General features: G+C 48.7%; 1 protein-coding gene across 4 annotated transcripts in view; it reads right to left on the reverse strand.

Moving 5' to 3' along the window:
* NRP2 (neuropilin 2) overlaps positions 1 to 12,781 on the reverse strand; it is an 88,715-nt gene that overhangs the window by 42,993 nt on the left and 32,941 nt on the right. For all 4 annotated transcript variants that reach the window (XM_053982307.1, XM_053982305.1, XM_053982309.1 and 1 more), the window contains exons 4-8: positions 12,361 to 12,591; positions 11,668 to 11,823; positions 9,638 to 9,807; positions 8,451 to 8,606; positions 234 to 378 (exon numbers count right to left, since the gene is read on the reverse strand). In XM_053982307.1, the coding sequence (XP_053838282.1) occupies positions 234 to 378; positions 8,451 to 8,606; positions 9,638 to 9,807; positions 11,668 to 11,823; positions 12,361 to 12,591 (858 nt within the window). The remainder of the gene's footprint in view (positions 1 to 233; positions 379 to 8,450; positions 8,607 to 9,637; positions 9,808 to 11,667; positions 11,824 to 12,360; positions 12,592 to 12,781) is intronic.

The raw sequence follows: 12,781 nt of genomic DNA on the forward strand, positions 1-12,781 counted from the left end.
GCATTAGGCTCTGGACACTAAACCAACACCAGCACTGGGCATTTCCCCCTCCCTCCAGGAGCTGCAGTCCTGTCCCTCCAAGAGCATCCCTTGTGATGGATGTCTCGGTGCTAGTCACAGTGTCACCATTCCCACCGCAAGCAGCCATGAAGTGGCAAGGGACAGCACGCCAGGACAGGCTGCTGGAGGGACAGAGAGGAGCACTGAAGCCAAGGCAAGGAGAGGACCCTCACCAGTGATGCGGCAGCCATACAGCTCCAGCCTCAGGGCGATGCCGTTGTGCCAGGTCTGGGGACGGATGCGCACAAAGCGTGTGAGCACTGGGCTGTGGATCTTGTTGAGAACAACCTCCGTGGCATCCTCATTGGCCTGAAATGTCTGCAAGGGAAGGGAGGCACAAATGTACATTTGCACACGCTGTTACATCCTCACCAGATAAACAGTCAAAATAATCTCAGCAGGGAAAACCAAGGAAAGGCTTTCTGGTCAGGGCCAGCCTCCAACCAGGGCAAGCACCAGAGGCCAGAAGGGACATGTAGCCACTCACATGTCACAGGACAGCATGGTGGATGGACTCACCTACCAGGCAGGAGGGCCAGGAGCCTTCTGCCTGACTGCACTCACAGCACTTCGAGGCACATCAGACTATCAGGCCTCAGCTGCCTCAAGCTTGCCCCCAGACCTAGATCTGCTACAGCACAAATGACAAGATGCCCCCAAACATCCTGATGCATCCTTACACTGAGCTCCACTCAGAAACATCACGTGCAAGCAGTGATGTGAGCAGGAAGGATGCACCTCTGCCTGGAGTGACAAGCTGCTGCCTCAGCCAGCCCCTTGCCTTTGCCTCTCCCATGCACATGCAGCCTGCCACATGGAGACAGCTTTTCGGGATTTTATGATCCCACATGGTATGAAAAGGCCGCTGCCTTACCAGATGGCCATAATCAATAACTACCAGATGGATGTTAGATCCACCTCTTCTGCCCATTTTTTTAATAGGCCGGACAAGGACTGGATACATCTGTTTCTATTTTAGGCTGCAAAGCCATAGTGGGAAAGAAAAGGGAAGGAAAAAGGAAATACCCAAGGGGAGGATAATTTTCAACCCTTTCTCTGCCCCAGCATAAAACTCTAGAGATCACTGACCAAGGCTGCAGGCATTGCCTGCTTTCACTCCAAGCACTTCAGGACAGGGTTAGACTATCCTCCCATCTCAGCTAGGAACCACATCCACACTGAGATGCTAGCTGGGTTCTTCTGCAAGCTCCCACAAGTACCATGTGTATGTGTACTGAGCACAAGAGTTCCCAGTAAGTTTATCTCAGGAAAGCAGGAGAGTGTAATCTCTGGCACCAGTCTCCTGTGGGAGGCAAGAGTCAAACAACTGAGGACAGAAGAAGGGGTGAGGCAGTATCCTGGCCCCTTGCCTTGAATAGCAGCTAGGAAGCATTTTGTGAGCCTCCTGTGGCTCTAGGCTTGCAGATGGCACATGTTACTTCTCTTTACCCAGGATCCAGCACAGCAGGGTGTGCAGAGGGTGTTTACGGGGCTGTTCACAGCACCCCAGCTAGCTCTGGGCTGCCCCTGCACATCGCTATCCACTCCTTCAGGGCAGGGAGCAGCCACCCCACAGGGGGAATCAGTTGCAAATCTGGCTGGTAATTGGGATGAGGGGTTGATGTGAACTTGAGCAGAAATGCTAATCTAGAGAATATATATCACGCTGCTACCGTTTAGCAACACAGCATGGTTTATGTGTTTTTAATATCCTATTTTATCCTGTCTGACCTCACTTCCCATCTTTTTCCTTGCTCAGCAGACACCAAATACCCCTTTTTTCCAGCAGGAGGGCTATAAGAAGAGTGGTCACAGTGAAACACTCTCCAGGCATATGTGTGTGTGTGCATGTGTGTGTATGTGTCTTGTAAAGCTGCGGGCACAGACACACAGACACATACACACAAACAATTTAAAAGGATATATTTCCACACCACAGCAGAGCCTTCAGCTTTATGCCAACACAGAAGCTGACACACAACACCTTACCTCTGAACCTAACACCGGAGGACAGGAAGTGTTTATCTGAGCCTGTGCAACTATTTTAGCACAAGGAGCAGCATGTCAGGTCAGACCAAAGGTCCCTCTGTCCCAGAGGATGGCTCCTAATGGGGGCCCCAGCAGATGTCCAAGGGCAGCAAGTCCAGTCTTCTCCTGGCAACCTCTATTTGCTTCCGACCATCAGCACTGTGAAGACTCCATGAGCCAAAGGTTGCATATGGACCAGCATGTTCAACAGTCACTGACGAGGCTTGCTGCTCTTTTTGATTTAACATATTTCAAGTTTTGTTCTTTTTTAGCTCACTTCGCACATACGAGCATCAGGGGCCAGAATCCAAATTTACACCAGCATAATTTGTTGCTGACTTTTGCATAGTCAAACTTGATAGAAAGCAGAAGCAAGACTGAGCCCAAAAACTTTATCACTACTATAAGCATCGCTGAAAACATCTCTTAGGCAACCTTGGTCCCAACTACCTGCTTCCAAGAAGAGCAATTTCAATTCTGCTTTAGGTTAAGAAATCAGCAACTTACTCAGGCTAGATCACATTCAACAAGCTATGAACTCTGAATCTGGGCCATGACACTCCAGACTGCCAGCTTGTGAGGGCAGAATTGGCACCTGACTTCCAGCTCTGCTATCAGCTGCACTGGTAGGATCTGTTCCATTGAACCTCGCTTCCGAACAACCCCAACTGATCACGGCAAGTCATCGCTTCACACCCTGTTCAGCATAACAGAAAGGGGCCACTTTCAGGGGGCATGTGCTTGGTGCTGTTAGAGACATGAGGTATTCCCACATGCCTGCTCTTTCAGCCTCCTTCTGAATGCATTGTGAGCCTGCAGGTTGTGATGCTGCTGACCAGAGTCTGACCCTGACCGTCTGGTTTCCCTGTCCTGAAAATGCTGACCCCAGAGCCCCAACACACTGTGGAGAGAAGCCCATTGACTTCAACAGGCTCTAGATCCTGCCTCAGTTTAGCACTCAAAGCATAGGAAGAACTAGCAAGAAAATGTGTGAAATTGGGAGTGCCAAGAAAGCAAAGATTTCTTCCCTCTCTACCAAAATAGAACATTGCTATTCCTCCCGTCCTATCTGCTTCCCATCCCACTCAGCACATATTTCGAGCCAAGTCTTCGAATGGTGTAAATCAACATATCACCATCGAAGTATAAGAAGTCACAGTAATTTACACCAGCAGAAAAAAAAATACCTGGCTGTGATCTAGGGAGATAGATAGATAGATAAATAGATATACACTCAGTGGAGAGCATACATGTGTATGCACATGCACACACACTGAAGGGTAATGGAGCCAGAAGACGAATGGGAAAACCATTAACAAATTAAAAGCACCTTCCAAGAAACAGTCAAGGGAACTCGCTTTCACTGCTGCCCATCATCAAAGAGCTGCCCATCTTCTCCTCATACACTGTATGTTTACTTCCAGACTTTTCGTCCAGACAGCAGGTCTGCATGTGAAATTAAATTGATAATCAATGAGAGCTGACCTGCTTAATTAATTTGCTGCAGAAAGAAAGTGGTAAGGGAAAGGGTGTAAAAGTAGGGGACATGATGTCAGGCTAGAGGAGGACTGCAAAAGTTTTCCATGTGCATACACATGCAAGCTCCACACCAGCATTTACAAGTTGCATTTTTGACATGTTGGAACCATCATAGGGTGATGGGGGGAATTGCTGAAGCTACATTAGTTCCAGTGGATATGGGAATTGTGCCATGGGCAGTTTGGAGTGAAGGAGATGAAGGACAGGGAGACAAAAAAGTGCCATGAAATTGAAGAGGCAGTGAGTCCGGGAGGGGGTAAGAGGTAACCTCTCTTCTGCTTTATTTATTATGCTGCTTGGCTACTATGCAATTTCTTTGGGTGCTGAAGAAAATGACTGTGGGAGGAAGAGGAGAAGGCCAAGGACGGCAGCAGCCCTGCCTTCATCCCTATGTATGTGTCTCTTTGGACCCACTAGATTTACTGCAGGATTATGTTACTCCTGTGGAGACAGAGCCCTGGAACGGAGCATGCTAACAGGATTAGGGCTTCAGGATTTAGACAGAGAAGCATGAAGGAGAAAAGTAGGGGAGATTATTTCCCTTGTCAGATAGGGAAGGCATAAAATGGGGCATGTTTGATGGTGGGAGGATTCTGGCTCAAGTGGAGGGTGGATAGTTCTGGATTTATTAAATCCAGGAACAAGGAGTTAAAAGAAAAATGATACTTGGCAACACTTAACAGAGCACTGTGTCTGGGCAAGGCACAGTGTGCTGGGCTGGGCTTGCCAGCTCCGTGTCTTTGAGAGGCTCCACTCAGATTTGGGAGTCATCAGGGACACGAGGAGTGGTACTATGTTAGCCTGCAAAGGAGATATCAGGCCCAGAAATACAAAGCTGCAGCCTTGCTAGGAAAGCCAGGGCTGTAATTCTCCCCAGGTACTGCACCAAGGGTGAATGCACAAGTTTGCCTTTGGCAAAGCCTGATGTCTTTGTCCTGCCTGCAAAAGCAGCAGAAGCAGGCTGGAACCTGGATGTTTCTGGGCAAATCCTCTGCACCATGATGTCTCTGTGCAGAAACACTTGTGGCCCTCTGGCTCATTGCACCAGCTTTTCCTGAATTTTTCAGATAAAAAAGCCACAGGACTGAAAGCTTTTCTCTCCTTCCTCAGGTGAATAAATACAGGAGACCTGATTAAGAACTGAAAAGACAGAGGAACTCTCCTAAGGGAAGGTACAAGGGTCTCCAAAGAGTCATCCTCAATATTCACTGCCAGTGCCAAAAACCTCTGATGTTCCCTGCTCCAATGTAACAGCTGAGATACTGCTCCTTGCAGCAATTCAGTCTTTGTGCAGCTACCACCTGAAATGCCACTCAGGAAAGTTAACTAATAACAAGCACAAAACCATCAAAATTAGTAAGAAATGAAAAATGCACATCAGCTGGATCTTGCTGCCATGTCTCGTCCATTGACTTCTATAGATTCTGAAAAGAAATGTGTCTGAAAACACAGAGCAATGGAGACAGAGAGCAGCACTCATTATGGCCCAAACCTACTCCAAATCCTGAAATCCATCCCATCCCAGTCCCTTGCCACACTAGGTGATTCCTGCGAGCTCATCTCCACAGTTACTAAGATGGAGTGGCTCACACCATATGGGAGCTGGAACCCGAGATGCTACAAAGAAGGAAGCGGATCAGAATGGAGGAGAACTTGGTTTTCTGATAAAATCTTTGTAGTTGAGCCTGTCCAAAGAAAAATAAAAGGTCAAATCCTGCCAGGTGAAGAAAATGGCCAAAAACAAAAGGTCAAATCCTGTCAGGTGCTCTTTTCCTTCCTTGGGTTCAAGAAGAGTTGTTTTCTAAAGACATTTGCAAACCATTAGATAAGATCTCGGCACAAACACCAGGCTGATGCCTGGAAGATAACCTCAAACCTCAGAGGCCATCTGCCTGGCCCCAGGTCACAGGAGGTGGACATAACAGGGAGGGCAAGAGCCATACCAGCTTTTCTGCAGTAGGGTTGCTTTGGCCCTGTCCCCTGGTAGGGGCATGCTGGTGAGGATGGCACGTGGTGGTGGCCACTCTTCTCCCTGTCTCCCCTCTCAGGGACACACAGGAAGACAGTGCAGCACCTCTGGCCAGGTTGCTGGGTTAGCCTCCCACCCTGGCTCCATGCATGAGGGAAAGACAGAGCACCACCCCCTGGACACAGGGATGTCTGGGCCAGGCTTTCTGGGGAGTGGGCTGCCAGGAAGGAGGAAAACCTGGCAGGAATGGGGTAGGAAGGGGAGGGAGTGAGTGTGGAGCTCCACTCCTGCCAGCTGCCCTCCCACTGCCTCCCCATCCCAGAAACATAGCACAGCACGGAAACAGCCCAGCCAGCCCTGTCTGCTGTGAGCACATATTAATCACATTTTCCGCTGCTCCATCCTGCCTTTCCCATTTCCCTTGCTGCTGAGTGCCAGCAGCTGGGGACTCAAAGGTGAGCCATCACATTTGGCAGGGAAATACCCTGGCCCCACTGTCATCTGAAACACCGGAGGGAGGGGAAGCAGGGGGCAAAAGAGAGGCGGTGAGAGCTTCCCATCCTCTGCAGGGAGCATCATCCCCTCCCCACACCTCCTGCACTCGCTGGTTTTCTCTTGCATTAGCTCCCCGATGAAGATGTGAATGTTAGCTGACCCACCTATACATGGCAGAGCATTGCTTTTGGCCCACAGAGCTGGCAGAAATTCCAAGCACTGTTTGGTACACCCCATATGCCTATGTGTGCATGTTCATATATACGTGTGTATGTGCAGATATACATATGTGCACATATGTATGTGTCTGTATATATGTATATGTATCGATCTGCATATATATAGAGAGTCCCTGTCTGTCCACACCTTCCCCTCCCTCCCTGCTCCTCATGGCACCAAATCAAGCTGCGGCAGACTTGACGAATCTCTTTGGCATGGTTTGCTCCAGCGCTGCAGCCCGGGCTGCGCCGAGCTCCGCACTGATGCAAGGAGGGACCTGCCCCGCGAGCACAGACATCTGGGAGCTTGCTTAGCACAGGAACAGCGGGATTAATGCGGGCACGGAATGTGGGACCAGCCCCCCCCGGCACCAGGTCTGTGAGCAAGTGGCCTTGCCCTGGCCCCACTGTAGCTCAGCAGCTGGCAGCCAGTTGTTTGGCGGGGCAGGAAAGCAGTCACCCAGATGCAAGGGGTAGCCGAGCCACCAAAAAACAATTACTTGTCCTCCAGCCTTGGGAGGTGTCTGCTAAATGAAGGCCAGAATGTGGGAATGAATTGATACTGGAATAGAGGAGTAAAAAAGAAGAGGTTTGATTTTTTTCCACTTTTTTAATGAAAAGAGAAAACAGAGTAGGAAAAAGCTGACAGAAATCAAGGGCCAAGTCCTGAAATGGTGGCGATTCAGGTGGTTGTAGGATTGTTTTGGATTGACACCAGCCAGGTTTTATTTAGGGTCTTTTAGCACTTAGCAGCACTGAAACCCATCATGCTGTCCTGCTCCACCCTGGCTGAGGATGCAGTGTCCAACGCCCAGCACTGCAAGGATGGAATATTTATTCTCTTCTGCAACTAAAACCACCCTCCAGGCCAGCTGAGGACTCCCCTATGTGGTGCTGGGCTGCCCTGTGCCTCCATTTCCCTACTTCTAAAATAGGACTAACACTCCCTCACTGGCACATGAGGAGCTTAAATACTCCAAATATTGCAGGTATGGGACCCTGATAGGTACCTCTGCACAGAGAGAACTCATTCTGGGAAGTAGAGGGAATTTGAACCTAAGACACACTTGTGGGGCAGGGGAAATCACACAGCCTGGAGGGGAAGGAAATGTCTGGATGAATCCTGGACAAGGCAGGCTACTGCATTTCACGCCAGCAGTGCCTGTGCCAGCAAAGAAGAGGGACAGCTAATTTAATAGAAGTGCTGAGCAATCAAAAATTACTGGGACGTGTGTGGGGGGAGGTGTGTGGGACCCCAGCCAGAGTTCACAGAGACACACTATGGCACATCAGCAGGGAGGACCTGAACACAGCAGCAGTGCTGGCGGGTGCCACAGAAGAGCAGGGAAGCACTTTCTTGAGGCACCCTTAACCAGGGAACAACCACATGACCAAAGCAATAGACAGAAAAACCAGCCCGGCACCATACATACGTCCTCCCATACACTTCCCATGCAGACCACTCCAAGATTATCCTTCCTGGCCACACACCAGCATCCATACAGTGTGAAACAGATGAACACCCATATTTACCCTCCCTCCTCCTTGCTCCCACCTCTGTGGGTGTCCCAGAAACACAGCAAGAGCATGCACAGCTCCCAGGGCTCAACACAGCCTTGCTGACCATGCCTGCTTAGCGCAGATCTCACAGCTCTGGCAGCTTGAATTGTTTCTCCTTATTTATTGCTCATTTTGTTCTCTGGGATGGTGCAATTGCCTCTTAGGATTTGTGCCCTTTCATTTCCAGGCCTCAGTAACTCCTGAACTACAGTTTCATGTGGTTTTGTGATTGTTAACCCTGCATGCAGACGGGTCTACGACCACAAAAGCTCTATGAATCTTATACGGCAAAACACAGGCTGTGAAAACATTTTCTCCTTCATTTGCAGTCAAAGAACATATTCTCACCACCATGAAAGATGCAGCAGCAGCCAGGTTTTCCAAGGAATAGTTTCCTCATTGCTGTGCAGAGGAGAAAGGACTATTTCTGCTCAGAGTATCATCAGTCTTTTAGCCATCATCAGAAAAAGGGTCCCTCATCGATTAAACCCCCTGGGCCTGCAAAATCTCTCAGTTCTCTTCCCTCTTGTGGGCCGCAAGACTCACCAAGGTACAGGCAGAAGAGACAAAAAGGACATTACCTTGTGGTTTTTCCCGTGCCGGTACATCATCCAGTCCTCCCCGTTGGTGCTGATCTCCAGCTTGTAGGTACGGACATAGTAGCCCTTCTGGGTTTCTCTCGAGATGGCACCCTGTGTGGCAATGGCTGTGAGCACAGTCAGGAAGTGGAGGTCCACCTTGCCAGGGGAAAAAGGGACAAGAAAGGGAGCGGTGACTTGAGAGTCTAGTGTGGCTAATTAGTTCCTCTCTCTGTCTCTGAAAAATTAAAAGGTTAAAATTCAGCCTGTCTCACTTTATCTATGGGCGCACAGTTCAACAGCCACACCCTTTTTAGGGCTGACTTCAGCAGGATAGGATCCTGGGACAAGAGTAGCTAAGAATCTTGATGTCTGTTTATATAGGACCATCACAAAGCCTTTTTCCTGCCTCAGACCAAGCAATAGGATCTGCACAGAAGCGCACATCCATTAAAGCAGGACAGAGACTGACTTTTTCCATGTAAAATAAAAGCATAATATCCAATTAGTAAGTGCTGCAGCTCTTGGTTTTGCCTTGCTGTTTTTTTTCTGTGTTTTACAACACGGGTTGAGAAAGGTCAGCAGAGCTGGCTTAGTAGCCCTGCCATGAATGAAGAATGAGATGTCTGCTAGAGGCAATGACATTCACCACCTCCTGCTCGTAGTGCCCTTTAGCAAGCAGTGTCTCCCGGCGATGTGACACAGCCAGAAGCTGTGTGTGGACACACTGTGGCTCTAACCAGCTCCCAGGGAAAGCCTTTGCTCTGTCAGCCCCCCGCCTGACATCAGCCCGCTCACACTCCCTGCATCACTGATGAGATAAATATTATTCTAGTTGTTTTTCTATGCACCCCCTGGAGACTTTGGTCCTCAGGCCAGTGGCAGAGTCAGTGGCCCTTGTAAGTGGCAGAGGTCTCTCAGTCTCTGTCAGTCTGATGGAAAGTCCATCAAGGTTTGGGCAGAAAGGAGGGGGTGGGAGAGAGACAGCGGATGGAATCAGTCCTTGTGAGGGCAAGCTAATGGGAGAGCCAGCCTGCTGCATTTCACCGAGGCACTGCAGCTCCCCTGCTGCTTGCTCCCCATGAGCCACAGAGGCAATAAAAAATTCAACAACCCTTATGGGCAAGGGTCAGTTTAACAGCATGACACTCCATTTGGTGGGGGGAGAGGAGAGGGGGCTGGAAAGGTACCTGGAGGTACTCTTTGTTGCTGTCTACATTGGGGGTCCAGCCGTTGTCATCACTGTTGAGCCGGCTCTGCTGAGGTGTCCATCGCCCATCTGAGTAGGTGGAGGAGGCACTGATCTGCATGTTGGAGATCCTGCCAGACTCCATCCCCAGAGGCATATTGCACTGAAAGTCTAGAGCAGACACACACACAGAGATTGGTTTACAGTCTCAGTACTTCACCCCCAAGTGAAAGGCAGCCCTGAACTAATCTCTCCAGCTAACCCTGAGTAAAGCTGCCTGTCTGGAAAGATGAACAGATCTGCACCATCTTGCATGTTGTGTGTTCACAGATGGCACTGAAAAATTATAGATAGGGCAGCTTTGTGTTTGCATGGCCCTCTGAACACTAATACAGTCTGGATCTTTGTTCCTTTCTCTATCTTCTTCACCTTTGCTCAGTTTTGACACAATTCTGTCCCTTCCCTCCCTTCACCTCCACCAAGATATTCCAAGTACCCTTGCCACAAAGCTCCCATTTTGAAGGCTGTAGGTGAAATCTAAGCACTGACAAGGCAAGGAATAGGACAGACACATTAGGAGGGTGCTTACTGTTGCAAGCAGGAACATCAAGGATTGGAATGGGCAGCTCTAAAGGTTTTGTGAGCATGTGAGAGCAGGAATGCATGTGTGTATGTGTCTGTGTCTATCTGCATGCACTGTATGTGGTATCAGGCCCATAGGGATTAACCAGACAAGATTATGGAAGACACTGCTATGCTTTTCTTTGGATCTCCTCACTTCTAAGGCTTTAGAAGTCACAATTAGCTCAGTTTTATGGCACATGCCATCTATTTTATAGCAGCTGTCCCATAAAAACAATAGCAAAGAAAACAGTGATAGAAAATACTGCATGGGTCCAAGCGTGCTGCTGCTGTAAACCAATGGGGCTCCACCAAACTGCCTGTGTTTTTAATGTGGTCAAGTCAACCTTGGGTGGAAATGATGGGCCAGGTTAGGGTGTCAGTGCTATTATTAAAGTTTCGATTTACACCACCATAAATAAAAACAGGCCTGGCACTTTAACAAAGGCTCTTGTGCTTGATTTCTCAAGCTTTGTGTTTAACATCTTATTTGCAAATCCAGAACAGAAAAGGGATTAAAGAACAGATCAACTGAGTGTGGCAATAGGTAGTGGTGAAGAGCTCATGCTTGTCTGTAACTCTCACAGCCTCAGCAGAACATCCCTTACTCAATCACAGTCTAAGAGGTTGTAACCCTGCCGCCCTGGTGCTGCACAACCTCTACTCTACCCTGCTCTCTGTCACAGGCTTTCAGTGGCAGGTCAGGGACTCCCTCTCTTTCTCTGGGACTGAGAGGTGTCCTGAAGGCTTCTTCTGTTGTATCAGAGATTCACTGCGAACAGAGGTCAAGAACAGTAGCTCTGAGGCAAAAATACCATGGGAAAACAAATGAAACCTTTACTTGCCTGCAAGTGTTATCAAAAAGAATCAAAATGCTCTTCTTTCTCAAAACACACAACTTATTTCCTCACTCCATATCAATTTACCTCCCTTATTAAGGGTTATAAAACAAAATTTGGCTTGAAATTCTTAGAGCTTTAAGCAATCTTTAATTAGACAGCCAAGAAATTCCAATTTGTGGTTTGGGACTGTGAATTTCTGGAAAACTAGAGAGAGAGAAAGAGCGCATATTTTCCCCCATGCTTTAATGAATCTGCTGCACATGCTGGGCTGAAATCTTCCCCTAAATCCTTTGGGCTGAGTACATACATGAAGGATTCAAGCCCAAAAGGTATTGAGAAGACTTCACAAGCAAGTGAAAAGTCAACAAAAGGTCAGAAAGTGAAATTCTTACTGATATCTTACTTCTATCAAAATAGAGAACAGACCTGAGTGAAACTGCTGTCTGCGCTGCTGATGGAGAACCAGTCCCTGGACACACTTTTGCCTGCTTCACTCTTGCATATGCCAAATGAAAGATGGGAAACACAGGGGACGCAACTAAGTCATGCACACACATTTCCAACTTACTTTCTGGGACTTCCTGGTGGATCAAGTAGTACTGAGCAGAGAAACCATCCTTAGCCACTGCCAGGTCTGTGTGGAAGGTGAGAGAGAGGACGCCGGTGGTCGAGCGGATGTCCGATGGCATATTAATGCCGCAATACCTGCCTATCAAGGGGCCGACTGCAAAAGAAAGAGCAGCGAAGGTAATGCCTGCTTTTCCACTGGCCTCCTGGGTCACCAGCTCTTTGCTGATCAGGATTAAAAAGATAGGCTTCGGGGATGGGCTATTTTTTATATACATTGGCCTGGTGCCATGCAGTGCAGAAATATCCACTGCAGCAGACATTGCTCTGCATTTGCTGGGAAATGCTCCAGAATGCTCTGTTTCTCGGTTTTGCTATAAGGTAGGGAGGTCCTCCCATCGTTGCATGAACCCACTGCCCTTCCCTGAGGGAGAACTGCTGGTGTTTGGAGTGTCCCATGGGGCTTTTCAGATCAGTGATTACAACAGAGCAATAGTTTGTGGTTTAATGAATGCTGCCTTCTGCAGGCACACTGTCCCCAAGCTGGCTATGGAGTGCCCTAACGGCAGGTTGCCCGCTGCAGCCACCTTTGAGGTTAGGCACCCTTGGTGTTCAGACACAGACTGCACAGTTTTGGAGCTTTGTGAGACACCAGGAAGGGCCAAGGAAAGCAGTGCAGCACCCTGTGGCTTACCCTGAGGGATGCCATCCCAGATGTCTAGCCAGTCATACTTGCAGTCTCCTTCCCCTGACTGCAGTGGGTCATGCTCGAGGTCAAAAAGCAGAAAGTGGAGGAGGATTTCTGTCTTTGGCTTGGCTATGATGGTGAAGATGCAGTCCAGGTTGTGTGGATACTTGTCAGGGAAACCCGGAGACTCAATAGTGCCGTTGGAGGCAGTGAAGTTTCTGGAGCAGTCCTCGGAGCCTGTAGCAGCAGGAAAAAACCCAGAGCCTTAGCAACAATGAAGCTTAATGCCAACAACTTGGCACTGTGAAAAACCTCATTCTGAGTTTAGTAGGGCTGTGTATTCACTTCTGGAAATGTCCTGCAGCTCAAGAGCTGTGGGAATTACTGCAAGAAGTGAGAAGGTGATTTTCAAAGCTTTCCACATATG

The sequence above is a fragment of the Vidua macroura genome, chromosome 7, assembly GCF_024509145.1.
Source record: "Vidua macroura isolate BioBank_ID:100142 chromosome 7, ASM2450914v1, whole genome shotgun sequence".
NCBI classification, from domain to species: domain Eukaryota; kingdom Metazoa; phylum Chordata; class Aves; order Passeriformes; family Viduidae; genus Vidua; species Vidua macroura.